The following is a 27,270-nucleotide window of genomic DNA, read 5'->3' as shown; positions in this document are numbered from 1 at the left end:
CATTTTCTGAAGAACCAATGCTGCAATTCATGCAAACTGCTTGCTTTAAAAAAATCGTAGTATTTACATTAAAAAGTCGATGCAGTTCCACGAATCATGGATGTTTTATTGAACATGACCTGATCAATACAATAAATAAATCTGCCTTGGCGCTTGCGGTAATGTCTATCATACTGAGAAGTGTTTCTATTTTTTTTTTTTATTCGCAACACGGGATGGGCAAAATTAGAAACAACTCTCCGTGCGACGCGGTGCACCGAAACAGAAACATGTCACATTGTTAAATCAAAGTACCCACTGACAATGTGAATCAAAACGGAATATCATCATCATGTGATAAATGACTCAAATCGGGTTCGCATCTGAATGTGAAACTAATGTTGTGGCAACGACATGTACGCATGCACATTGATGCAATGTTGGGCCGTGGCAGAGGGCGCATGCACATACGTTAAGGAAGAAAAAGAAGTATGACGATGACAAGATCGAGCATGTGGATTCATAGCAACGCCCTGAGCGAAGAACCTTCTTAAAGCAGCCACTAACAGCAAACCAAAAACGCGGTACACACATCCCGACAGTCTCATTTCTCTTAAATGTAATAAATCGACAAGCGAGGAAAAAAGAAAAAAAAAATTTTTTTTAAATGGTAAAAATCGGATTGTGAGTATCTCAGCCAAAAAAGCAATGATAAGCAGGCATTTCATCGGACATAAATGCTGCAAATGAATCAATAAGATGTCATACAGTCCACAGAAAAGACGTATTCAAACAAACAAAGAGAAAACTTGATCTTGAACAGCATTTCTCTTCAGATACAAGAACAGCCTGTTTGGCGTCTACCTTATAAGCCACCTTGGACGGGCATTTCTTGCCAAGGCCAAGAGGTGGCGACATGTTGGTCAACATCTCATACATGTCAGTGTAATGGATGCGACCACTGCGGGCGCCAGGTAGTCATGACGATGGGAGGATGGAGTGGAGGGAGAGGAAATGGAAAAAAAAAAAAAGAATCAAATCAAATCACAAAAATGCAAGTGAAGGGGAAATAACAGAATAGTAGAGAAAGAAGAGAGACGATTATTCCAGTGCATCACAAAAACAGCAACGAGAAAAGTATTCTTGTATGCATTCTTTCTATGCTGATAGGAAGGGCATAGAAATTTCAGAGGGAAGGAGGAATATCTTGGACAGAATGAACAACGGAATGACAGCCTGGATCTGGTCCAAATGACGTCCTGACACACGGTGCATGCGAGTTTGACAGATCTTCAAAGCAGATCCAGAAGGCAGAAAGAGACGGGCCTCCCACATTTTCATGTCGGAGAAAGACATTTTTGGTCCCAGTTGAAACAGAGTCAATTTGGAGGGTAAAATACTAGAGTCAATTTTACACTGGAAGAAAATTGGAGCAATACTGAAAAAAAAAAAAGTTTTTGAATACATTTTTAATTACGTAGCACTAGTTTATTAAAAAAAAAAAGTCATTTAAATTCATTCAGACGCTGAAAACATTGAAATCCTATAAAATGCAATCATGCAAACATTTCACTCTGAGTTGAACTACTGAAATTAATTCAAATTCAATCTTCAAATTTCGGGAGGTGCACCTGCATGTATGGCATAATTGTAACGGCTCATCTTTCCGCATTCAAAAATGTGGGCGTGCATTTGGGGAGACCCGTCGCTTAGTACCCTGACACGAGACTGTCAGCATTCTTTGTCATCACACCGGAACAACACACTCCTAAAAGTGTCAAGCAAGGAGGTGAAATAATACAAAAGAAGAAAAGGGAAAAGGAAGAAGTCAGCGAGGCTCCCAAGCGGGCCGAGTGTTTTGATTTTTTTGTTGGTTGCTTTGTTTTGGGGAGAGCAAACCTTGCATGCCACCCTGTGGGGGCAGTTCTTCCCAAATCCCAGAGGAGGTGAGATAGAGTGCACAACTTTGTACATCTCCTTATAGTGGATCCTACCACTGCAAGAAACATAGGAGGCTTTAGTTTTGGGTCAGTAGAGCCTCACAGGCCTCGGGAAGGCTAACAAAGACCTTCGCCTTCGTGAATGGTTGCTTTAAGGAGTTAAAAGACATTTTAAACCCTCACTGGACACTTCATTAGGTACACAGCAGTCAACCAGAACAGGAGCCCAAAACCACTTAACCACGGACCGGTTCATACAAGTCCAGAACTTTTGCGGACCGGCAAAACTTAAAGAAGATATATTTCAGCCTCACTCATAAATAAAGCAGAAGTACTGTAAGTGTTTTTTTTTTTATTTCATCAGTGTAGAATTTGTCATACTTATACATGATGTAATTACAGTGAAGCTTTTCGCGGGGGAATTGGAACCGAGCCCTGTTTAACTCATTCGCTCCCATTGACGGATAAACACGTCAAAGATTTTTATTTTTTTTACTCGGCTGGTAGTGAATGAGTTAAAAAAAAAAATGTACGAGGAATTGATGCTCACTGAAAAAGGTTTGGGACTGTCAATGGATGTCACAAGATGGCAGCAAAGCACGTTTTCTATTAGACAAGGTTATGGCCTAATTCAACACTTGTTAGCACCAAGATGCCACTAGATGGCATCAAAGCAACTTGTATATGAAACATGGCTTTGGTTTTGAGTGTAGACGAGCCAATAGATGCATTTTCAATGAATCATTTTGCAAATGGGTGAATTTAGGAATGCCAAAGCACAAATATCCAGGGCTGGCTTCACTGCAGATTGTTGATCTCGGTCCCTAATGAAGTGACCTGGCTGGGTCTTTCATTCCTAAAGGTTTCTTGATGCTATCTCATATTACACCTGTTTTATACAAAAAAGGGATAATGTGGACATCATCAGAATCAGAATCAGAATGCCCTTTAGAACAATAAAATGACAGAGTTGAACAAAAACTGAGCGACACTGACCAGGCAGCCCGATCATACTCCCCCCAAATTCGGACAAACTCGTCCAAGTGGTGGGGGCCGAGGATGGATGAGTCTCGAGTCAGGTACTCAAAGTTATCCATGATCACAGCCACAAACAAATTCAGCATCTGTACACAAAAATGGTCCATAATTTCTTCTGTTATTTGAGGGCACTGCAAGAAAATGGAACAAAAACTAAGATGGTGTGTTTGTTTTTTTTTATTCTCACCAGGAAGGAGCTGAAGAAGATAAAGGACACAAAATAGAAGTAAGCAAAGTCCGAGCCGCAGCCTCCCTCCTGCTCAGTGTTCAGTACAGGCAACGGATTGGAGGGGTCCGTCTCACACTGCTGCCCCCCCAGACAGGACAACATGATTTCCTGCCATGACTCCCCCGTGGCGCTCCTGCAAAAACAACTCCCAACATTTATTCCACCAACACTTGAGGAGTTAAGTGCTTCGCAGCAGCATCCATCAACCTCTGACAACGAGTGGCCCTTTGGGTACTTTTCGAAACATAGCCTTGCCATTGTCACCTAGCAACATCACCCCGACAACACTGAAGCGCTACCGTGGAGGGGTGAATGCCATGCAGTGTTAAATGTCATTTTGCATCTTGGATTTGATCGCATTCATAATGCGAATGGTGTTTCATACCTGCAGTGTTGAAAAAAAAAAAAAACTGAAGGAATTTAACTTGAAACAATGCTACACACAGTAAGAAATAGTAAAATAATTGGAAAAAAATATTTTTAATTGTTATTAATTAAAAATAAATTGTAATATTCTATGGTGCTGACAAATATTTTTTTACATTAACCATTCATCCATCTCTTCATTAGGTGAAATGGAGCCGAAAACCAGATGCCATTTACCTGAAGAGCAGCATCAAAGCGCCAGAGAAGCTCTTGAAGTTGTTGTGCTGGTTAATGTGCGTCTCCTCATTCAGCTTAATGTTGCCAAACACCTGATTGACAGATTACACGTGTTGAGTGACAAGCGGCAAAATGGACTACAACCTCCAAATCACACAATCGTTCCGTGATGCCGACTGACTGCAAAGTAGGCGCTAATTTAGGGGAAGTTAATTCAAGTTTGTTCAAGGCTAAAGCTGTTGTCATCATAGAACCTAACGGGGTCGGGGGCCGACAATTTTAATGATCGAGACCGGAACGGTACCTAGATCGCGGTCCGAGGGGCGCGGGACTGACCGGCAAAAAAGGGTCACGTGCACAGCTCTGCATATTTCATTTGTTTCATGGCCAAGCTTGTAAATCACTTTTGATTTTTGCGCCATAATTGAAATGCCATTAACTCATTAACTACCATTTTTTGTTAGGTTTTTATCATTAAAAATAACACTGCATCATCAAATCTAAATATAAAGACATAAAAGGTCGTGTATTGATGTGACATCAGAGGTGTGAAAATATTTTCCATGCTCCTTGTGAATGTTTTCATTTTACATTTGTGTGTTTCATTGTTCTGTTCAATTCATAATAGACTGGTTTTTTTTTTTTGGGTTAAACTCAAACAGCGAAATAGCTCAAGCTCACTTGGGCAAGCTAAAGAGCTGAAGCTGTCCGGTATTTTGGACAATTTTGTGTCACGCACTGAAGTTGAAGTACTGTGCGTTCTTAGAAAACATTGATGGCTGCTGAATGACTCAGTGAGTCACAACACTGACTTTGGACGTCGTGCTTCAAATTCTGGTCAGGGCAAATGGTAACACTTGCGAGACCCGTAACGCCGTCTGCCGATTCCAAGCCAAGATGAGAACCAATTCATTGGTAGCGTTAACTCATCTCTATGGAGAGTGTTCAACCCTTGTCGAATCAAGATCTTGACCACAACATCGGCTCGGCTTCTTTTGGACGCTGAGCTTGCTTCGATTTTTTTCACCCCATTCGAGTTACCCAAACGTTTACAAAGTGTCCTCTTGCACATCAAGTGAAGCGTGTGTGTGTGCGCGTGCGTGTTTGTGTGTGTGTGTCTGACCTGCATGCCGATGATGGCGTAGATGAAGAAGAGCATGGCGATGAGCAGGCAAACGTAAGGCAAAGCTTTGAAGGACTGCACAAACGTCCACAGAAGGATTCGGATGGTGTAGCCTTGTCTCAGCAGCTTGATGAGACGCGCCGCTCGGAACAACTTCAAGAAACTCATGTTGAACGTATCCACGAACTGGTGGAGGACATTGAAAGAAAATGATAAATCTCACCTTCCTGTTCAGACATGATTAGAATTTCATACAGTCTGTCTGAGGTCTGATTAAAAGAGTTGGAAGTTATGAATATGCAACCTCTTGCAGATTTCAATTACATACAGCCATCAATATTGTACCGCACTTTTCCTCATTAGTGTTGCGGGTGAGATTGAACCGATGCCAACTAACACTGCAAGATAGGGTTGAACGATTTTAAGAAAAATATTGTATAGTGATTTTTCCGACAGATTTTGCATTAAAAAAAAAAAAAAAAAAAAAGAAGACCCAACATAGAATGACAGCATCTCCTCTCATTGCACTTTGCCATTCACCTGCAAGTCTACTACTATCTCGGTGATGCTGCCGAGTACGGTGATGAAGTCAAAAATGTTCCACGTGTCTCGAAAGTAATTCTGTGGAGACACAAGAGACGGACGGTTGCAATCATGTCCAGACATCCAAGGCAATGCGTCACGTGTCGGCTCGTTCGCCCTCACCAGAAAGCCAAATGCCATTATCTTGAGGACGCACTCAATGGAGAAGAGAACGGTGAAGGCTGTGTTCAGATGCTTGAGGACAGCCTCGTAGGCAGGCGGGGCCGAATAATACTGAACACACACATGGGAAACAGGATTTAAAACACACGTGAAATAATCTTTTGACAGCTAAGGTTGATGGAAGATTTGTCCAGAGCCAGAAATAGCAGCCAAGTGTCTCCAGCGCTCATCCGCCGCACTATAAAAAGGAGTCATGCCTCCGGGGGTGGCAGCCAGCGTTAATGAGGTCCTGCTAAATAGCAGCCCCTGGACGTTAAGGATCAATATTTAATTCAGGCTGAGTCACACTGCGTCGCTCTCATCTCAGCAGTCCAGGAAAAGAAGACAATTTGAGCAAATAAATAGCAGCAAGTGAGCTCTGCACGAAATAAAGGGCAACATATTGAAAGGAACCAATGAAAACATCACTATCAGGAAAGAGGCACACCTCCATATTGTAGTGCAAAAACTAAAATCAAACCAAATTAATCTCATTTCGTTTGTTCACTCATTTCTTAGCTCGTTCAACCATTTCCACCTTTAGAAATGTTAATAGTAGCTCTGTGGCATAAGTTGCGTTGGAATTTTAGTGAAGTAAGTTTATCTTATGATACAAAAGACAAATTTACGTAATACGGTAGACTAGTTTGTAGGCATCTGGAGTGTATTTAAGGCTGAAAGAGATCTCGTCATGTCAAAAGGTTCCTGCTCTACTTATTTCAACTTCAATATGCCTCCTTCATATGACTTGACTTTTTTCCGTGTGTTGGGTTTGTTTTCGTGCCTCATAAATTCCAGCAGAGGGCGCTGTGATGAAAAAAGTTATGGCAGTTTATGCCATTTAGCTCGTCCCTTTTTTTGCTGTTTGAGACTAAACCGCTCTTTGCTCAAGTCACCAAGAAACAGCCTTGTTTAGGATTTCAGGTACACAATCACGTAGAACAATAAATACTGCCTAGCAACAAGAGGTCGGCCATACAAACGCATAACAAGATTAAAAAAAAAGAAAAAAAAGAAAGACAAGCGATGACCTATTTTTGTTTTCAAGTTGCAACCTTTTGAAAACATCTTTTGAAATACCTTAATAGAAATTAGTGTAGTTTTCCTTGCTTGCCACAATTGATTTTAACATATTTAAACAGAATAATGAAGTTGGGCTGATGAGTGCCAATCTCTCACCTTCATCATGAGCACGATGGTGTTGAGAGCGATCATGGCCAGGACGGTGTACTCAAAAGAGGGCGACACCACAAAATGCCACAGACGGTACTGGAAGGTGTGCCGGTTCTGAGGCATGTAACGGGTCAGCGGCTTGGCGCTGATGGCAAAGTCGATGCACGCCCTCTAAAGAGAATAGAACACATAGAAGAGTGCAAAGGGAGATTGGTGCTCAGTAAAAAAAAAAAAAAAAAGGGGAGTCGGCGCGCACCTGCCAGCATTTAACCTATTAATTGATTAACAACAGTATAGATCAGAGGTACATGTAGGCTTTTGCTGACTGTTTTTTTTTTTTTTGCTTTCCAGTTGGAATTGGAAGATTTTGCGATAACTCTGACTGCTATTTGGAACTGTTCATAATTCTTCAAATCAGGCCAAAAGCATGATTCTGCCACCAGCAGGTAGGTAGGGAAGGTGTTCTTTTGTGATGAGCAGTGTTGTTAGCATACCTTTTAGAATTATGTTCAAACTTGCTTTCATCGGACCACAACACATTCCCTCATATGATTTTGCAGATTTTGTAAAAGAAAAAAAAAATTCTTTCAATTCATTAAAAAATCATCAAGTATGGGTGCACTAGTAAAGGAACAATACTGCTACCTCAAATTTGCATTTTCCGAGGGAAACGCATTCGGCTCTGTCCAAATTGCCTGCACACCATCTTATTGTCTGCTGCTGAGCAGAAAACATCTCTCACCTCATTCTTCTCCAGGCTGCACTCTTCCATCATCTTATCCCCCTGCTCCTGGAAAGTGATGATGATGAGGGCCACAAAGATGTTGACAAAGAAGAACGGAAAGACCACAAAGTAGATGACGTAGAAGATGGACATCTCCATCCTGTTGCCGTGGCTTGGTCCCCGGTCCTCCTCAGTCACGTCCACCGAGTGCTGGAGGACTCTGCCGGACCACAATATGGCATTTCTTACCGCCAATATTATGTGAACTGTATTTGTCCGTGACTAGGCTTGTACTTTGTTTTAAAATGAAAACCACAGAAATTATATAATTAAATGTGATGTAAAGAATTACATTTTTTTTTACCACATTCTTTTCTTCCATACAATAGACATTGTGCTGCTTCTTCTGGTGTGCGGACTTTGGCTAGCTCGGGGTAGTACAACAGAGACATTCTCCTCTGTAAGCACCAGTATTATTATTATTATTATTATTATTAAAGTGTATATATGCCGTTGAGTATTGCTGTATTGTTTGTCTATATGTGTTGCTCCACCATTTGTCTTCAAATATGCATGACTAAAAGGTTTCGATCACTACAACACTTACAGTCTTCATTAACTGTCGATTGTGCTGTGCGTTGTTAGCATGAAGCTAAACAGAGCTAAAGATCTAAAGTTAAGCTCTGCGGTTGAAGAAGAAATGCACATTGCTTAGTTTGACAGTCAACTTCAAATGGCAAGAAACCGCTTCGAGTCTCCTTTTTTGAGGGATTGTTCACTGGGTGTCAAACCGCTGCTGGCTGTGAAGGGAGTTCAGTTCACCGCCACCATATTGTATCTCAAAAATGCATTAGCAAATAAATAATGGATGTACAACAAAAAAAAAAGACTTGTACCTCAACCTACCACTGTATTTAATATTGTACAATTTGCCAAAAAAGCTGCGAGGTGCTCATCATCTCGCCTGAGTCATTGCCTGGTGAAATGTCGGCCTGGCATTTGACAAATGATAGGATTTTACATTTTTAAATGAACCCATTAAATGCTTGTGCTTCAATTACAAGCCTTGTAAGTGAAATATAGTCTAACCTTAAAGCTTTCTTGAATGACTTGCATAATCCTATTTTGCCCGTCAAAAGGTGAAAGCGTGATGCAGACAACTCACTGCGGCCAGCCCTCTCCGGTGGAGACGGTGAAGAGAGTCAACAGAGCCCAGACGATGTTGTCGTAGTGGAACTCGTGTCGTTTCCAGTCCCGTTTCTTCACTTCTTTTTTGTCCTTGCCGTAGTCGATATAGTAACCTCTGAACCAGAGGACACAAGACTGAGAAAAGGAGCCAGAGTTTGTAAAAACAAATCTCAAAAAGAACGCCTTTAAAAATCACATTATAACCAATGTGGAACTTGCTCCAAATCTTGAGAAAAAATATCTGAAAGTTGCACAGGACTTGCCTCCAATGAGATTGTTGACCTCTGTTCAGCCAAGCCCAAAAATGTGAGCAGTGATTTTTCTTTTTTTTCAATGACAGTTATCTTGAACCCTAACCCTAAGCTAAATAATTATATCACCTTTATCTATATCAATAGAATGTTCAACTGTTGAAATATTTTATATTAGCAGCATATTGGTTTAGAAGACATTGTTAAAACGTCGTGTTATTTTGTATTAGCACAAGCATTGGCACTAACACAAAACACGATTTCAGGTGGTTCATATTCAAAACTGGGCTTACTCTTACCTTGATATTAACTATCAGATCGAACGAGCAAGCAAATGAGAAATTGATAAATCGGTAAGGAGAAATGTTATTAATTCATTAGGAATGATCACTAAAGATTTAATTATTGAGTTATGCATTCCGTTAGGAATAAATACAATTGTTTATTTTACAACTACATCACATGTTATTGGGGGAGGGCTTCATTTCCTAAGCTTTGCTTTTGCCCTTTTGGTTTTGAACTGTATACATTTAAAACGGATCTTTTCATATTTTTAATTTGGTATTTGTAACATTCCCCGAGTATCAAAGCTGAAATTAATATTTTTCTTCTTCAATTAATTACAGGTTACTAATTAAGTAAAAAAATACTTCGAGAAAATGCAAATTTTCATTTGGAAAAAAAAACATTGAAATGATGTCTCAAATTATTGTTTAATCACAAAAACCTGCGGTATCGACTTTAAATCCACTGTATGGACCTACCGGCCTAGCGACTTTCCTACCTACCAACTGCGTTCAAAATGAGCAGTAATAATATTACGTTATTGACAAAAGAGCAACCTGTGACGCTTCCGCGTGGGGATGCCATGATAACCTGGCAGCTCTCCTCCATCCTTTCTAGACTGACTTTGTCAGCGCTTACGTCAGTTGAAGGCTATTACTCGCTTACCGATGCCTTCACGAGGACACCGAGCCGTTGGAAATATGCAAAAGAGCAAAAGTGAGTGTGCGTTTTTACTGGCAGTCCTTCTCCGTGTCCTTGGAGCTGTCGTTGCAGTAGAAGAACTTCCCCTTGAAGAGCTGCACGGCGATGACGGCAAAGATGAACATGAAAAGCTTGTACACGATCAGGATGTTGAAGACGTTTTTCAGCGAGGTCACCACGCAGTCGAACACAGCCTGTGATTTGTTAAAACCGAATTTGGTAAACGGTTTAACTTCCCCTCTGTTCTCTCCGTCTGTGGTAGTGTAATTGAAAACCAAACAACTGAAAAGTCGAAGCGCTGACCTTGAGTTTCGGAAGCCTCTTGATGGTCTTCAAGGGTCTGAGCACACGTAACACTCTCAGCGATTTGATGGTTTTAATGTCTCTTCCTTTGTTATTTCTGTGCAAGAAGACACAGTGTGAGCATTCTAATCTGGTAGTAGTCTCCATATTTGCAACCTGACGTGACATAGTTCGATCTGAAGAGTATTACCCCATCACATTGCTGCAGGCAATCCAACGAGGTCACCGTCCGGCGGCAGGAAAGACGAGAGAAGGTCGTTAGAATGGAATGCAGACGATATGCTTGCGCATGCCGCCATTAAGCAGCGTTGACACGAAGAAATATTTTTCGGCAGTACGCAACTGACGTGAGGGCGAAGGCCACCAGAGCTCCCACCACTACGATGAAGTCCAGAATGTTCCACAGGTCTCTGAAGTACGAGCCGTCGTGGAGGATCAGACCCTGGTCAATCATCTGCGGGACAACGAGGACGGGACATTTCTCAATGCAATTTTAGGAACAGCAACTCCGATCTGAGGAGGTTTTCATCTTTGAATGAAACAGCAAATGTTGTTCACTCAGCATGGGCAAGAAGTAAAGGACATGCGTGGCTGACTGACTCGTATTCTGTTTGTATTACATGCACATTAAGACATTATATGTATGTTGAGAAGGTCCACAAATTCCTTTCTTGTAAATACCAAAGGACAGATCATCATTTTTTAAAAATAATCGTCCGATTAGTCGATTATCTGATTTTTATTTTCGTCAAATATCAAAAATCCATATCGCTCAGGCTGTAATATTTACATTTTACAACAAAGTGCCATTTTTTTGTCATTAAAAATTAATTCATGGCATTTCAAATGATTTCAATGGGAAGTATAAATTTCTTATAAGAATAAATTGAGTTACACTGCATGTGTCAGGGAACAAATTGAGCTTGCAAGATACTGTACTGTGAGGCAGTTTTCTCTTTCAGTTTGTGATTCAATTGTTGTTAAATATTTTCATACATTAAAAAAAAAATAAAGAAAGAATAAAAATTATCCCAAGTGCTTTGCGGCACCCATTCCAGTTTGCCTCTCGGTCACTTACCTTAATAATCATTTCAAAGGTGAAGACGCCAGTGAACACATAGTCAAAATAGCGCAGAACCTAAAAGAGAGCAGAAACAAAAACATAAAGAGAATAAACAGTCATGAAAAAAGTAAACTTGTGCCATTTTATTGTGAAGGTAAAGATCATTTCAAAACTGAAATACTCTCAGCTTGTCTTTTGAAATGTTACAATCTCTTCAAAACAATAGCTGAGGAGAAAAAGAACTTGCCATCCTAATCACGATTTAATCGTCTCCCCCATTAGTTCCATTTTGCAAAATAACTTCAGGATATGTTTGGCCGGTAGTTTTTCTCATTTTCAACTGCTGTGCAACACAAGAGAGGCGTTGCACCCTGGGGATTATTAAATTGTTTCTCGAGATAATGATTCATGACTGGGCGTGAATTCAAAAAAAAAAAAAAATCTGCATTGAAAAAGTGATTTGCCACGTCTGAAAGCGCAAACCTTGTTCCAGTCGGAGGTGGTGGCGACGGGATCCTCTGCGGCAAGCGCGATGCTACTTGCAGCAATCACCAGCAGGATGCACAATTCAAAGTACCTGAGGTTCACCACGTAGTGACACGCTCGACGCACCCTGAGGACAAGCCACACGCAGCAAAATGACAATCAAGTTGAACAGCAAAACACTTTTTGGGCTCGCTAAGCTAATAAAGCGTTTATGATTTCACATCCCAATCTGGGGCCCACTGGGGGCCCCATTATTGCCACATCGCAGGCGTAAATAAATCATATTTTATATTATACAGTCGCAAAAGGGAGTAACTTGCGCTCAACTGAAAATGACATCACAGTTTCTCTGATAACGACCAATAACGGTTCCTCGAGTTTCTGATTATTCATCTTCCACCAACAAAAATATGAATCAGAATGACATCATCATCATCAAGTTGGCAGTGGGCGCTTACGGGTTGTCAGCTTTGAAGATGAACATGCTGTCAGGCGTCCCGACCGCTTTGACGTCTTCAGGTTCCTCCTTCTCACACTTGGAGGCTTCCGGGTCCTTGCTGTTAACTACAGAAGACAAAGGACATATGTGATGATGGTCGAGTCAGTCAAAGCTGAAAGAGTTCCGCCAGTTACCCGTGATGGTAGACAGCTCCATCGATGCCTCCATGTCGGGCATTTCGACAATCATGCTGGAGCTGAGCTGAGATTTATCCAAGTCTTCTTGGTTGCTCTCTTCTTGAGCAAGTGGACACGCGTCTTCTTCCTTGGCCTGCTTTTGGACACCGGCATAGCTGTCGGGTTGCTCTGTGTCCACATGCTCACTTTTGTCACCATGTCGGCAGAAATGCAAAAGAAAAAGAGTCTCAAATCGGCAACTCCACCCAAAAAAAACACACAAAAAAAAAAAAAGAAAAACAAAAATCACGATTTGCATTTCCTGGAAACTTTCTAACCACACTAACAGAAGCAACAATTTCTTTTAAAAGTCCTTTGCTTCCAAAGTTAACTATCTGGAAAATAATCAACCAACCAATTAATTGATCGTTAGGACTGTGTGGAAATTATTTTGACTAATTGTCAGAGCTTGGCAGTCGCTCGACAAAGCAAGGCCGGAGGTGGATTTTTGTCCGGCACACTAATCGGCCCTTGTGCACGTGATGTGGTTGTGAGGCGGCCAAAAGTTCATCTCAACCTACTCGGTGAAATGGACAAATGGCAAAAATTGCCTCAGAACTCATTAAAAGCGCCACTACCAACCATGCGTACTTACTTGCATTGGGAAGAATAAAGAAGAAGAATGAAACGAAGAAGAAGGAGACAAATAAGAAGGAGGAAGTGGAGGAGAAGGTGAAGCAGCAAGGTGCCGAACAGGATTCAAAATCAAACATTTTTTTGTGTTGAAAGTGATCCACACCGAATCACAATAAATTATTGTGTGCTGTTGACGAGGTAGGGGGCCGACAATTTTTATGAATCAGGGTGGAGCGTCGAGGCCAGAGGGGTACCCGGGTTGTGGTCGAAGGGCAAGTGACTGACCGGCAAAAAAGGGTTAAGTGCTCAGCGCTGCTAATTGTGTTGTGGGTGCACTACTTGACGACAACCAGCAGACAGACAGACAGATGGAATACTTAACCAGACCTGCTATCCTCAGGATTGCTTTCCTGTCTCTTCTCAGGCTCCACCTCCTTCTCCTCGACTTTCACAGGAATCCTATGCCCGCTCCTGTCCCCGCTGACCGAGCGACTCGCCGGGTGGTTTCCTTTCCGAGGAGACGATCCCTGACTTCTGGCCCCGTTCTGCCGACTACGCAGTGCCTTCCTACCCCTGATCCCGCCAGCGTCGCCGTTGTCTGGCGGTCGGAACTTCTTCACGGCCCTGTGCTGACGATCACCATTCAACCTGGGGCTCCTTTGCTCGCTGATCTTGTTGCGACTCTCATCAACATCAAGGCTTGGCTCTGGTACGGACTCCGGGGGATTCTCAGGGCTTATACTCAAGGGGTCCGATATCTCAGAAGAGGGGGGTTCGGGAATGACGGCGGGTAGAACGGCTTCAAAATCCGTCTGGTTCTTGGTAGGTGATGCCAGTGGATCGGCGAGGGGGTCCGTCAGGCACCTCACACCCCCAGGTGGCGTGCTCTGCATGCCCTTGCGGTGCAGCGACTGCGGGCGCCCGTGCTGAGACGAGGCCGAGGCGGCGGATCCGTCCTTCTCCTCGCCGGGGCCGCTGAACAAAATCTCCCGGCTGGACATCTGGCGGTGCCTCCGCAGCTGGCTGGTCCTCTGCTCCCACACGGACATGGTCATCCTCTTTCGCCTCTCTCGCCTGGACATGAAAGAGTTAGACGGGTTGAGTGGCGGGAGGGGGCGGCCCTCCCTGAGGCTGCCCTGCGCCTCCTGCAGCGAGCGGGAGTAGGCGGGTCGGCCACGGTGGATGGCTCGTTTTCTGTACAGGTAGGGCCGCCTCCTTCGGCTTCCTCTGCGGAGAGAAGGAGAACACACACACATTCATCACATTGGGAACAGAAAGTGGAATTCAAAATGGAAGATGTTTTTACTTTCACTTGTGTTTTCGGGACTGATCCAGGTGTGAACTAATTTTGGAATCTCTAAAGTCGAACAGTCCTAAGATCGTACAAATCTGAATTTGGATCGATGTCACAAAAACCAATGGATGAATCTTTTTTTTCTTTTTTTTTTTTTTTTTTTCATAGGGGCTTCAAGACGGCATGTTAAAGAAGGTGCGAAGAGAAGAAAAATGAACATACACGCGGATCGCAATAAAGTCGAATATTGTCGAAAGCTTCAATCACTTCTGCAGTTCAATTCCAGAAGTGAAAATCACAACTCAGAAGGTCAAATCTTATCTCATTGCTGTTTCAAAAATCATTTGACTTTTTGACACGAAATAAAGTTCATCATCAACAGTTATATTTGAGATTTGTTGATTGATTCTAATCTTGCTTTTTTTAAACCACAATGGCCGAAGGAGGGAAAAGTGTAGATTTGATTGCATTTATACTCGCAAGGCCATTTTCAAGACGAATCTTCCAAGTGGAGCTAGCTCTCGTGAGTGTGCAAGTTCGACCTCGTCACTTTACTTTACACTTAAGAAAAATGAAGATGCACCCACCATGCAAATCATCCTTACATATTTATGGACTTTATTTATTTATTATTTATATGTAAATGTGTGGAACTTGGTTTTATGAGAGTTGCAAGATGGCATTGCAAGTATTTGCATTATTTCCTGGATCCATTTGTTGAGCAGCATTCCGGAATGGCTTGTGTTCGACTTCAAGAGTTTCCACAGATTTCTTTTTTTTTTCATATGAAAAATGATGAAACTGACGTGCAGAGCAGATGCTGTAATCAAATGCTTAGGTCGTAACAGCAAGCCACTTCATTCCAAAATGAGACCGCTGATTTACTGGATCAGTGATGATTTTTTTTTTTTTTTTTTTGCTTGTGTGTGCTTTCAACAGAAAGAGTGAAATGTAAAAAAAAAACATATACGAAGAGAAGAAAATATGAATGCATGAAGAGAATGTGTTTAAGTCAGTGAGGGAGGCGGAGCCGGTTATGAGTGAGACATTGAGAAAGGTGAACGCTAACCGAACGTGTCCGTGTTACTTACTGGAGCGTGGACTCTTGTGCGGTCCGTGTTATCAATGATGGTTGAAAACAAGACATTAGTGCTTTGGTGAGCAGAGACAAAAAAAACAGGCTGGTAGACACACAGCAAAAGAATTTCCAGGTAATAACATTTTGCAGAATGCACGAGCCAAACCAAACTGCACACGACTAATTTTTTGCCAATGATGAGAGCTCTTCTAGCTCAATTGAATTGTGGAATAAAGACAGTGACACCCACAAATGAGAGCTGTCGTAAAGTGTGGGTCTTTGCAAATTCAATCGTGCTCACTCTTCACTGCCGACAACCACAACGTGATGGAAATTTACCAGCGCAGGCTGCTCGCTACATTTGATCCAAAATAAAGAGCTTGTCTTTGGACACGGTGAAGCAGCATATGGCTCATTTAATGATGGTAAAAAAAAAAAAAAATTAAATGTGATCGTTAGGTGCCATTGTTCAATTGTGAGAGCAGCTGCTGCGTTAATCGCAAGCCTGCTGTGTTAGGAATAAATCGAAAACACAACCCCTGGTGGCTCCCGGTCTTAATTACAGTAGTGTGGGAAATATTGCATAATCATGAAAATGCGATGTTGATATCGCTCTGTTGGAGCATTATGATCTTTTTCTTTGTCAAGGCTGAATACGTTTATTGCAGCTCTTGCGTTTTATCTGATGAGATTGCCGTCATTGTTGTGGCTGGTGGGAGTCAAATGTTGTGCTGACAAACAGAATAAGATTTGATATGTGTGCGTATATTTTTAAAATAGATTTTTTCTTTTTTTTTTAAAGGTTAGGCTGAAACGAATTTATTCACATTTTTGGAATTGATTTACTCTGGTCCTAACTTTGATATCCCAAGAGAAATTCAATTCACGCAACAATTGTTATGTTACCTGTTAATACTTTTGGCGTGTGCCCCCCACTGAAGCCAAGCGACACATTGACAAACAAGATGGCCGTCATATCAGATTAATTCGAAAACATTTACAGACATTGAGAGCACAACAATGATCACAGATTTTTACAATTAACATCACGTGTACACGACAATGCAAAAATGGTTTTGTACAGTCAACACAGCAAGGTGGATTACGTTTCTGGATGCATCTCTAATCAAGACCACCACCCCCAAGCATCGACGCTTCCTCAGGTCATGCTTGGCCAACTTAATGCGTGAATTCAGGTAGAAGCACAATATTTCGTGGAGGCTGCACAACGGAGAAGCAATTCCAAGTCTGACAACTTCTCTGCAAGGGTGTTGCAATTTATGATTTTCTTCCCATCATCATGCCAACCAAACACATGCAGAGAATTTATTTATTTTCGGCCTCCATCCGACAAGCCGCAACTTCTTATTTTCATCTCTTGCCGTCATGCGAGTTTCTTCAAGGTCAGCAGTGCACCGTCTACTTGAAATGAGATCAAGTTCAGAGCGTCCTGCGAGCATACACATTCCGGCGTCGTCTTTTCGTTCGGCTGTGACGAGCATCTGTCACGCTAGCTCAACTCAAACTAATGCACATTCTTCTTTTTCAGCCCGCGCCATTGCCTTTTGAGTGAAAATAAAAGGCAAAAAAAAAAAAAGTCTTTCACATGCTCATCCAAAAAAAGATTACTCGTGCAGATAGAGTGAAAGGCAAACTCCAATCCTGTCATGCACATGCGCCTCCACCACTGCTCACAACACGCTGTACAGTCAATCTTGCCATCTGGAAACATGACCACTGAGGGAAACAGGTCTATTGAATTTCCCAAATATGACACGTGACTTCACAGAGCGTGTATAAAAAGTCTACACACCCGTGAAAAAAAATGATGCCCAGCATTAATGTAGCCATTAAATCAGCCAAACTCAAGTTAAATTTTATTACCCGTAGTGCGTGTGACTCGAGGTGAAAAAACAAACAGGCTGCTGATTGGCTGCTACCCACTGCACAAGGAACCAATCAGATTGTGCTGTGGGCGGGCCAATCTGCTTCTGCGGGTAGGGCCACAAGCACAGCAGAGAGAGAGAGAGAAGTGTGCTGCAGCTTTTAATTTATTGTTCTTGAAAGTTAAAAAATACGATAACCGTCAAAATGACAAATATCGGCCTCGATAATTGGCCCGGCCGATAATCGGTCTATCGCTAGTTCCTAATTGCTTCCACCTTGACTAAGGCCAAAAATGTGTATCATAAGCTTCAAACTATGTCACCACAAAGGCAATATATCATGAAAAATCAAACTATGACATTGTAGCTAAGAGGACATTTTCCGCTTTATATGCCTTGCATTAGCCAATACACAACAATATTGCTGACCACACACAAAGTGCACTTGTCTCTATGACAACACGACTAACCAATTGTGTTCTGAATTTCCACTTAGAGTGAGATTACATGCCAGCAAGTCTGGACCAAAACCTCAAGTCTCAACCTTTCATCCATAACGTCTTCATCAAACTAGTCAGTCGTGCGGGTTCATTTGTACAACATATGGACGCTGACTGCAGTGGGGGAGGCAGGAAGGAAGAAGATGAGGAGAGAGACAGAAGGAGGCGACGTGGAGGTCAGGCAGAAGGGGGACTTACTCTGAAGACATGAAGGAGGAGAGCGGGCCGACCTCCTTGGCCTTCTGGAGAGCATGCTTCTGGTTGAAAGCGGCCTCGGCTTCCTCCTCGTCCTAAGAGCGAGCACGCGGTCAACTCTGACTTCTTTTTTTACAAATGGCAGCAAATCTGAGTGATGGCCGGAGAAAATGAGAACCTACACCATCTAATGATATCCAATGAAATGTATACGTCTGACAAGTGTCAGAACTTTTTGTGGATATGCTTCTTGTACTGGATCTTACTAAATTGTGCAGGTTTCATTCACGTGTTTATTGGCTCTACCTTAGTGAGCTCTTGTGCATTAGCCAGATTGTCCACAGCAATGGCCAAGAAGACATTCAGCAGAGTGTCTGGTCAAACTTGAGTTAAGCACAACACTATTACTGTTATCACAAAAACATGAAAAGCACGGGTGGAGACTCAAGCCAGGAGTCTTTTATTATATTCCACCACACGAGGGTGAGAAGTGAGTGCATTTTTTTGCCAGAACCACAAAACCCTCCTGTGGCAGCAATAATCAGACAGTGTTGGACAGCTGAAACCCGAGTTCAGAAGAGTTAACGAAACAGAGAGGATACAGTTCCCAAACAAGGTGAGGACGATGAAGTATATTGAAGACCACATGCCAGACTTGACGCCCCCCTGAGAGCGAATACCGTTGTACATCACCTCATTCCAGTCCTCGCCAGTCAAGATCTGGCAAACAAGAACAAACACACAAAACTCCCGTAAGGTTTGTTGAGCAAGGTCTCCCACTAATCGGTCTTCATTCGAAACTTGAGCGTAACATTGACGAGCAGACCTGAAAGACGGTCATGATGGCTGCAGGAAAAGTATCAAAGTTTGTGGGCGTGTAGTCCTCAAAGATGAACCTGTGGAGACCCACAAAATGTAGACAAAGTTGGTATTTAAAGAGCAGATTGGATACTTTATTGACAGCTTGAGAATAGCTTTGTAGGCTATAAAACCTGTCCAAAGAGAGACATTAAGCGGATTTTAAATAAAGGATTATGCTGTCATTTCACCTTTTAAAATAACCAGGACTTAAAAAAAATATTTTAACGCTTCAATTCTTCCTAATGAGGAAATTGGAATTTGTCATTTGCTTGGCAACCCTAATCACCTGATTTTCACGCTTTCTAAAATTTGTGGACCAAGCAGGATACTTCTCAGGCCCCTTATTAAATTTCCACCTCTTCTCCAGTTCAGCTGCGGCACTTCGAGGGAAGCTGCTCTGCTGTCTACGGTAATCACATGTGGCTTGATGATCGAGGGCAACCCCGGTCCTCGTGGGCCGCTAACCTGGATGCTTTATACGTCTCCCCGCTCCAACACACCTGATTCAAATGATAAAGCTCATTATCGAGCTCTCCTGCAGAATTTGCTGATGAGCTGATTTGAATCTGGTGTGTTGGAGAGGGGAGACATAAAAATCATCTTAGATACGGGCCCTCGAGGACTGCAAAATTTCTGCAAAGCTGGAAAGTTAAGCTGGCATTTAAGTTCTTTAGATGACCGAGGTTTAGCAAAGCTGAATTACTGACTGAAAGAGTAAATCTTTAATCTTGTTTTACCTGCCACCGAAGAGTTGCATGCCCAGAAGAGCAAAGACGACAATGAAAAGGAAAAGGAGGAAGATGAGGGAGATAATGGACTTCATGGAATTCATCAGCGACACCACCAGGTTCCTCAGAGACGCCCAATACCTTCAGAGGAAATCAAGCAGTTACGTGAAGTCGGAATGGTTCGGGTTCTTCTGTCAATAGCCAAGGAAAGAAGCACCAACTTGGTGATTTTGAAGATCCTGAGCAGACGAAGAGCACGCAGGACGCTGATGCCAAAGGACATACCCGGCCTGAAGACACCCCAAAGCACTTCAAAGATGCTGCCGACAATCACCTGGGGACGCACAAAGACGGGAAATGACGGATTTGGAGAAGAGTACGGATTGAGGCGAAGAAGACGGATCACTGACGCTGCAGTCGAAGCAGTTGAAAGAGGAGTGGAAGTAGAGGCGGGGGCCCAAGCTGTACATCTTCAGGAACATCTCAGTCAGGAACAGAGCGAGGAACAAGAACTCTGCATAGTCTGGAGACACAAATTGGCATCAGCAATTTATATGAATAAGGCGGGAGGGTCGAGGCCGGATGGGTACAGAGATTGCAGCCGGAGGGCGGGGGACTGACCGGCAAAAAAGGGTCAAGTGCCCAGCTCTGTCAATCAGATTGAAAATTCATCCTCACAGAGTCGAGAAGATGGCCCACAATGATGCCAATGCCTTGCAGACATTAACACGTTCAACAATCATCTTGTGTACAAACAAAAACAAAATCTGCCACAAATTGAACAAATCTGTCAAATTTGTCTTGAGTTGCCACAAGACGGCAGTAAAGCACTAAATGAAGCTCCTCAACTCACTTTGACAAAGTTCCCCGACCCCAAAGAAATTCTTTTAAATGAAACACTGCTTTGACGCACAAAAAAGTGAATTTTCAAGCAAATAATAAAGGAAAGGTTCTATTAAAAAAAAATTCACGAATAATGCGGAGGAACACTATATGATGCACCGAAACATTTTTTTAAATAATATTTACCCATGCCATTAGATAAATATTGATTATGAAATGCTCCAGATGTAATTAGCAACACTGTGTGGTTAGATTGCGTTTTTGTATCGTTTGATGGTAGCTTAACGATGGCCAATAGAGATGATGCTGATTCCGATTAAGTCCGATAAGCCCCCCACTGAATCCCCGTTAGCAAACGCACGACCCGTCACTGCTATAACCCAATTGGAAGTTGTGACTCACACAGAAAATCGGAGAGCCAGAGCGGCTGGTTGTGGTGAACGATGGCCACGCAGAGCGTGTTGAGAGCCACCAGGCCCAGCACCGTCCAGTAGAAGGTTTGCGTCTTCACCACGCGACGGATGGAGATGCGCAGGAGACGTTCCTTGCGGCGGAAATACACGGCGGGACCTCGCCGGCCGCTCCTGAAGCTTTCTCTGGCCATGGGGATGCCTTGTGGGTCGGTAGAAAGAAGCGGATGTATCCTGCTGCTCAGCGTGACGAGACGATGGTCACCTGAACAAAATCGGCAAGACGTCCACTCACCCACAGAGGAAATGTCGCCGTATTGTTCCTCTCCAGGCCCCCGATGCGGCGACGACTTTTTGATCGTGGTGGCTCTCTTCAGCACTTCACGTGGAGCAGCATCGACACACCAAAAAAAAAAACACATCAGGAAAAGACGTTTGCTCATGAGATTATAACACAAATAAGGTTCAGTTTTGATCAAATGCAGTGTTCTCACAAACTTTAATGTTGAAAAATGTAATGCAGTAGTGAGTTTACAAAAAGAATGACAGTTTAGCCTTTAGAAAAATATTCCATGACAAATACAGAAACCTTTCAATTTAGGAGGATTTGGAATGTTTTATTTATTTCTTTATTTATTTAAAAAAAAGGGAGGAATACAGAAAATTATCTATCATCTAATAAATGACAAATGAATTTACAAATGAATGAACTTCATTCTTTGATTAAAAAATGAAAAATAATACCAGCTTTTTTTCGACAAAAAGCCAAGTTGAAATTTGGGGAGAACAGATGAGACGAAATACCGCGATCTCTTTTCGCAAAGATCAATAACAACACCCCCGCACACGCACAGACACACAAAAAACAACCTGTCATCTTCTTCATGCAAAACAAGTCGAGTACATATCAGAAGATACAACCCGACCACAAACACACTGAGGCAAGTGGCATTAAGGAACGCGTGATATAATGCCAGGATAGTTTTTGCTAAAAAGGAAAAGTTCATCCAAGCTCATTTGCATTTCCGTTGAAGGAGAGCAAAACAACAATCCTTTAATGTTCACTTAATGATCCAAACAACTGAATGCCATTTGATGATCTCGCTCAAAGCAAAACATGCTCCCAGGCAGTCGGGCAGGCCATGCAAATCCGTGGATTATTCTTTCTTGCCATTCATCATTGTTAATGGGAAAATGGAAAAAAAGTGACTCAATTAAAACTAACAAAAACTTATTTTTTTCTCATTTCCATTCTTGGCTCAGAGCCACAGGACTAAGTTTGCTTTCATTGGTCGTGCTTACATGACCCAAAAGTTAGCTTTTAGATGATTTCTTATTTTGTGTCATGTGCAATTAAAGGTACCCAGAACACACGGGCGTACAAACCCAAAAATAAACATTAGTAAAGATACATTAGCTTTTGCCGCCAGAATTAGTCCGAACCAACAATTGAGCTACCAGATATATTTTCTGATTTCAGAGATAAAGGACTTCTGAGGAAAATCGGAATTGTCCATTTTATTCTGGCTAATATTGCTAAAGTTTTTTTTTTCTTTTTTGTTTTTTTTAATAAATAATTTTTTTTTTTTTAAATAAATAATCAACCGAGTATCTTTACTCGGGGTTGAACAAACTCGTCCATGATTTGACTTGACGACGTGGCATCGACGTTTAGAGCAAGGAATTGACTAATCCCGAATCACATGTTCTTTTCTTGCATTGTATAGAGGACTTTCGACTCACCAGACAACTTCATAACGTTCTGAGGAGTTGTCAAATGACTTTCAAGTTATCATTGACAAAAAAAAAAAAATAAAACTTCCGGGTCACATAAACACGACCAATTAAACATTAAACACAAAATCGGTCTTGTGACTGTAAATAATGAGTCACTTGAATTTTTTCAGGTAGTCAACTCAAAAAATGGAAAGAACGAATGACACACAAATTTGTTCTCATTCAGTTTCACGGAGAGTCGACATGCATGCCAGAGTGTGTGTGATGAGTGCGATTCGACCTTTTGGTGTTGAACGCGTTTATCATTATATTTCATCCTGTCCTGACGTGCCTTCACCATCCTCCTTCCTCGATTGCGGAATATACTCTCAATATTTGCTTGGGGACTTTTTTTAATAGGCCCCTAATCAAACATACACACACATACACACCCCGTTTTCTAAAAGTGTGAAACACACACTCGCCATGCACAAGCACTTGCATTCCTCTTCCTTTTTTTCCCCAGACTGGTGGTTGTCAAGGCAACCGCAGAGCACCACCTATCTTTACAATCACAGCCATTGCATTCATTGTCATCATAACAGCTGGTCTCCCAACGCTGCAAAAAGTTCATCCAGTGAGTGTGTGCACATGTGGCAAACGGCGTGGTGACGCTGAAGAGGCAGCGAGCAGATGAGAGGAAGGGATGCTCACCATAGGCGGCGCCTGCGCTCCACTCAGGGAGCCTCCTGAGAGCTGCCAATCAATCAACATTTCAGAAAAGTCCTACTGCTTCAGTCGGAAGGAAAGGTCACAAAAGGTCATGAGCGTCGGCACCCGGCTTGCCGTTGACGATGAGCGCGCGCGTTATGCCATTGCTGGTCTTGGAATGAACACGTATGGACGATGGCGACTCAGCATTATTTTGGTTTACAGAGCTACGGACGGGGGGCAAGAATTGTTATGACCAAGGCTGGAGGACGAGGGGCTGACATGCAAAAAAGGGTCAAGTGCCCAGCTCTGCCAAAAAAGCTCTTCTAATAGACCGATAAATATGAATGAATAAGAAGTGCTGCAAATGAATGTTTTGTTGTTGTCTATGGGATTTATATGAACATAAGTTGGAATTTTGTAGAAAATGTATATAATTATATAATAATAATAATTTATATAAATCATATAATAAACATTTAATTCTGAAGTTCAATTCCAAAATGAAAAACTTGTTCATTGTATAGACTCATTAAACACATGCAAGTGCTTAGCCAAAAGCCAATTTTTATGCCATTTGAAAATTCAAGTTGATTGTAAGACGGGTGCCAGCGGGCACCAAGAGCAGACTGCGGTGCTGTTCTAAAAATAGCTCACCAATGACTGGACATTGTGATTTCCTAGGAATGACGTTAAAGCGATGGTTTGAAAATGTAAACACTTGTAGAGCAAAATGGAAATAAAGTGCTGCATATTTCCTACCTTGTTAAATCATTGTTGACAATTAGCGTGAGAAATCATTAACAAGATCGGTGACTAAAACGGTTTTGCAAGTAAAAATCCTTCTGGAAAAACAGTTACAACATTTACCTGAATCATTTGAATTGAATTAGAATTAAAAGAGTCTGCTTGAATTCTTTAGTCGTGTAATTAAATGGAGATCAGAAATTCAAAATGCCGCCTTACCATCGAGGGCAGAAGGTCCGGGATTTTTATTCTCCTCAGCAAGCATTACCTCCTCTGGAAAAGCACAACCACAACAAATGAACAGCAGATAACATTTCACGTGCTCGTTTCTAATCTAGTTCGTGCTGGGTTGGTTTGTTTCGGCTGCGGTAATAACCAACTTCAACTTCTTTCTCTTTGTGATATGAAATGGAGAGCAATGCCACCTGCTCGGTCGATCCAGGCGCGGTATCCGTTGAGCTCTCGCTCGATCTGCTGCTGGCGTCTCAATTTCATGAAGGCCCTGCGGTTCTCCACCCGCTCCCTCTCTTTGGCAAACTCACTTTGGGATCAAAGCACAAAATGATGTTTTTGTTCAGGCAGAGGTTCAGCTTTCGCAAAATGATTTGGAGGAGGCGTAAAGTGTGCGTACCCGGAGAGGACTCCGAGCACCAGGTTCAAGACGAAGAAGGAGCCGATGATGATGAGCGGGATGAAGTAGAGCCAGTTCCAATTGGGACCCAAGGCATCGTCGGCCTGAGGCCCAAACAAAAAAAATCACAACACAAAAGGTGTTTACATTCAAAGACAATACGGCACATGATTTTTTTTTTTAACCTGTCCTTTTTTAGGGGTTTGTTGTTGTCTTATTCAACTCCCCCCCCACTATATAAAAAAAATAAAAAAAATAAAAAATCATCCCAAATTTGAATACAGTTATGATCAGAATTCTCTGAACTGTGGCAAGTTTAGTGAAATCTTTTTTTGGACAACATGACTGAAATGACAACATAGAATGCACGTTGCGGCCTCACATTGTAGAGCACGGTGGTCCATCCCTCCATAGTAATGCACTGGAAGACGGTGAGAACAGCAAACAGGATGTTGTCAAACTGCGTGATGCCATCATTGGGGCCGATCCACGTGTCGCTGCAGGCGTATTTGGCCGGGCACTGACGCACGCCGCACGGGAACTCAAACTCAGAGGAGTCCACCGTCTCGTTTTCTGCAGGGGTCCAAATTAGCCACAAAAAACAAAAACAACTCAATTTCTGTATGTGACATGTTGTTCATTACCACATAGTGAATTGGAAAAGTCTACACACCCCAGTTGAAATGCCAAGTTTCAGTGATATAACAAAATGAAACAAAAACACAAGTGGCACCATTTAAAGTGCCTGTGATCACCCACGTGAAGTTCAGATGTTCGAGTCGGCCTTTCCTGACATTTTGCTGCTCTCGAGCAGAACCCTGTTTTTTGTAACGCTGACCGCTCTACGGACCTGCTCACAATTCCCTCCAAAGATAAGGGCAATGTCGAACGCGCAATAGTTCGACTGTAGCGCAAAACGTTATTTGGTTTTCTTGCACAGAAACATCTCTGCCGGTTTGGTTTGATTCAGTCAGTCGGTGCATTGTGATGCCATGTGTGCACAACCATGCGCGCGTGATTAGCATAATGGCGCTATATGCTAAAAGGTTGTGTAACTACATGTAGCAGAAGATCACTTATGCATTAACATACACAAGTATGGCAGCCAGATAGAGCTCAGTTAGACCTCTTTTGAATTTACTTGTGCAATGCTGAAATTCCAAAGTGACTTTTTCATCTCTTCACGCTGATGCATTATTCATGGCTTTCCAAAATACAAATTGCTCCTTTTGTTTCATTCATTCCATCAAGGAGTGCAAGGCAGAGGATGATTTCTTTTTTTTCTTCGAGCACAGCTCAAATTAGTGCTTAGAAGAAGAAAAATCTTAAATAACTGTAATATCCGGACGCCCCTGACGCCCAAGATTGCACAACATGATTTATAGCATCATTGTTACACAACACAACAAAGCTACCAAGGCTACTCTTGAAAAGATAATTTTTTTTAATATCGTGTTGTTCGACACATTCTCAGAGATTATAAATGATTCATAATATTAATACATAATATCAACGCCAGTTGTACAAATGCATTTATCCACCCAAATGCCATAAGCAGAGCTGGGCACTTCGGCCGCGATCTCAGTAACGTCCCGGCCTTGACCCTCCGGCTTTATTCTTAAAAATTGTCGGCCTAATTTTGTGGGGGGAAAAAAAAACACATTCCAAGATGCAAATGTTATATTTTGCTATTAAAGTCAAAGTTAAGACCAGAATAAAGGCAGATTTTAAGAAGTGAAAAATCTACTTTATTCTTGAAGTATTGCCGGTTACTCTCGAAAGGATCCCTTACACTTGGCTCTGGAAAATTAAAACATTTACATTATCACTTTTAATTGTCATGAGAACGCATTGCGTTGTAAAGGCTAACCGAGTATCCCAGGCTGCGGCGTGCAGGTGTGGTGCAGCTTGCCGCTGTAAAACTCCAAGCCGATGATGGCGAACATAAGGATGGCAAAAAACAGCAGCAAGCCAATCTGGAGCAGAGGAACCATGGCCTTCATAATGGACTTGAGGACGATCTGCAGACCTGACAAGAGAGCACAAATCAATCATTTTAAATTGAACCCATCATTCGCTGTTAATGAACATTTCGGGATTGACACAATCAGAGGAAGAACATGAATCGTTTGGAAATCGATTATGAGGCGACGAATCCATCTTCGTCTGACTTAAAGGCAAAGCAGCAGGAAAATGATGGCTCATTTCCAGTCAGTCTTAAGTTTAGTCATTGTCTACTTTTGTCGTGGGCTATGGTGATTTCGATAGATAGAGAGCTATAGATGTAGACAAACCCAAGACTTGATACTCACTGGGGATGCCCGAAACCAGTTTGAGCGGACGCAGCACCCTCACCGCCCTCAGAGTCCTCAGATCCACAGAGATGTTCATATGAGCGCCTGCCGCAGCCAAAATTCTGATCAACAAAGAGAGAAAAGAGAGAAATGTGAAACAAGAACAAAAGTTGCCATTGAATGCAAAAGGGGGATACCTTCAAACGCACACACCGGGCTGCAGTGCACAGATATGGACTACGAGAATGTGAGGCACTACAGCCATCAACTGGGAGGTTATTTTTAATTTACACA

The 27,270-nt window shown here is 42.3% G+C and overlaps 1 protein-coding gene and 1 long non-coding RNA gene across 2 annotated transcripts in view; one reads left to right on the top strand and one right to left on the bottom strand.

Moving 5' to 3' along the window:
• The window catches only part of cacna1ea (calcium voltage-gated channel subunit alpha1 Ea), a 70,203-nt gene that overhangs the window by 7,501 nt on the left and 35,432 nt on the right, over positions 1 to 27,270 (bottom strand). The window contains exons 6-39 of the mRNA XM_088313794.1: positions 26,995 to 27,098; positions 26,553 to 26,711; positions 25,065 to 25,255; positions 24,683 to 24,786; positions 24,477 to 24,592; positions 24,271 to 24,324; positions 21,173 to 21,256; positions 20,870 to 21,079; positions 20,035 to 20,147; positions 19,846 to 19,958; positions 19,634 to 19,765; positions 18,862 to 18,931; positions 18,638 to 18,755; positions 18,342 to 18,409; positions 18,039 to 18,130; positions 13,470 to 14,309; positions 12,465 to 12,652; positions 12,290 to 12,395; positions 11,829 to 11,958; positions 11,361 to 11,420; positions 10,630 to 10,736; positions 10,473 to 10,484; positions 10,283 to 10,379; positions 10,013 to 10,173; positions 8,719 to 8,856; positions 7,572 to 7,773; positions 6,836 to 7,000; positions 5,618 to 5,728; positions 5,453 to 5,533; positions 4,913 to 5,098; positions 3,790 to 3,881; positions 3,145 to 3,319; positions 2,916 to 3,043; positions 844 to 940 (exon numbers count right to left, since the gene is read on the bottom strand). Coding sequence (XP_088169920.1) covers positions 844 to 940; positions 2,916 to 3,043; positions 3,145 to 3,319; positions 3,790 to 3,881; positions 4,913 to 5,098; positions 5,453 to 5,533; positions 5,618 to 5,728; positions 6,836 to 7,000; positions 7,572 to 7,773; positions 8,719 to 8,856; positions 10,013 to 10,173; positions 10,283 to 10,379; positions 10,473 to 10,484; positions 10,630 to 10,736; positions 11,361 to 11,420; positions 11,829 to 11,958; positions 12,290 to 12,395; positions 12,465 to 12,652; positions 13,470 to 14,309; positions 18,039 to 18,130; positions 18,342 to 18,409; positions 18,638 to 18,755; positions 18,862 to 18,931; positions 19,634 to 19,765; positions 19,846 to 19,958; positions 20,035 to 20,147; positions 20,870 to 21,079; positions 21,173 to 21,256; positions 24,271 to 24,324; positions 24,477 to 24,592; positions 24,683 to 24,786; positions 25,065 to 25,255; positions 26,553 to 26,711; positions 26,995 to 27,098 — 4,804 coding nt within the window. The remainder of the gene's footprint in view (positions 1 to 843; positions 941 to 2,915; positions 3,044 to 3,144; positions 3,320 to 3,789; positions 3,882 to 4,912; positions 5,099 to 5,452; positions 5,534 to 5,617; positions 5,729 to 6,835; positions 7,001 to 7,571; positions 7,774 to 8,718; positions 8,857 to 10,012; positions 10,174 to 10,282; positions 10,380 to 10,472; positions 10,485 to 10,629; positions 10,737 to 11,360; positions 11,421 to 11,828; positions 11,959 to 12,289; positions 12,396 to 12,464; positions 12,653 to 13,469; positions 14,310 to 18,038; positions 18,131 to 18,341; positions 18,410 to 18,637; positions 18,756 to 18,861; positions 18,932 to 19,633; positions 19,766 to 19,845; positions 19,959 to 20,034; positions 20,148 to 20,869; positions 21,080 to 21,172; positions 21,257 to 24,270; positions 24,325 to 24,476; positions 24,593 to 24,682; positions 24,787 to 25,064; positions 25,256 to 26,552; positions 26,712 to 26,994; positions 27,099 to 27,270) is intronic.
• LOC148324392 (uncharacterized) lies at positions 13,538 to 14,738 on the top strand. Its single transcript, XR_015846366.1, has 3 exons — positions 13,538 to 13,791; positions 13,909 to 14,284; positions 14,545 to 14,738. It is a non-coding gene; the product is annotated as an uncharacterized LOC148324392 (long non-coding RNA).

Source organism: Idiotropiscis lumnitzeri, chromosome 13, assembly GCF_059441095.1.
Source record: "Idiotropiscis lumnitzeri isolate Australia: NSW breed Sydney's pygmy pipehorse chromosome 13, RoL_Ilum_1.0, whole genome shotgun sequence".
NCBI classification, from domain to species: domain Eukaryota; kingdom Metazoa; phylum Chordata; class Actinopteri; order Syngnathiformes; family Syngnathidae; genus Idiotropiscis; species Idiotropiscis lumnitzeri.
This window is presented reverse-complemented; position numbering and strand designations above follow the sequence as displayed.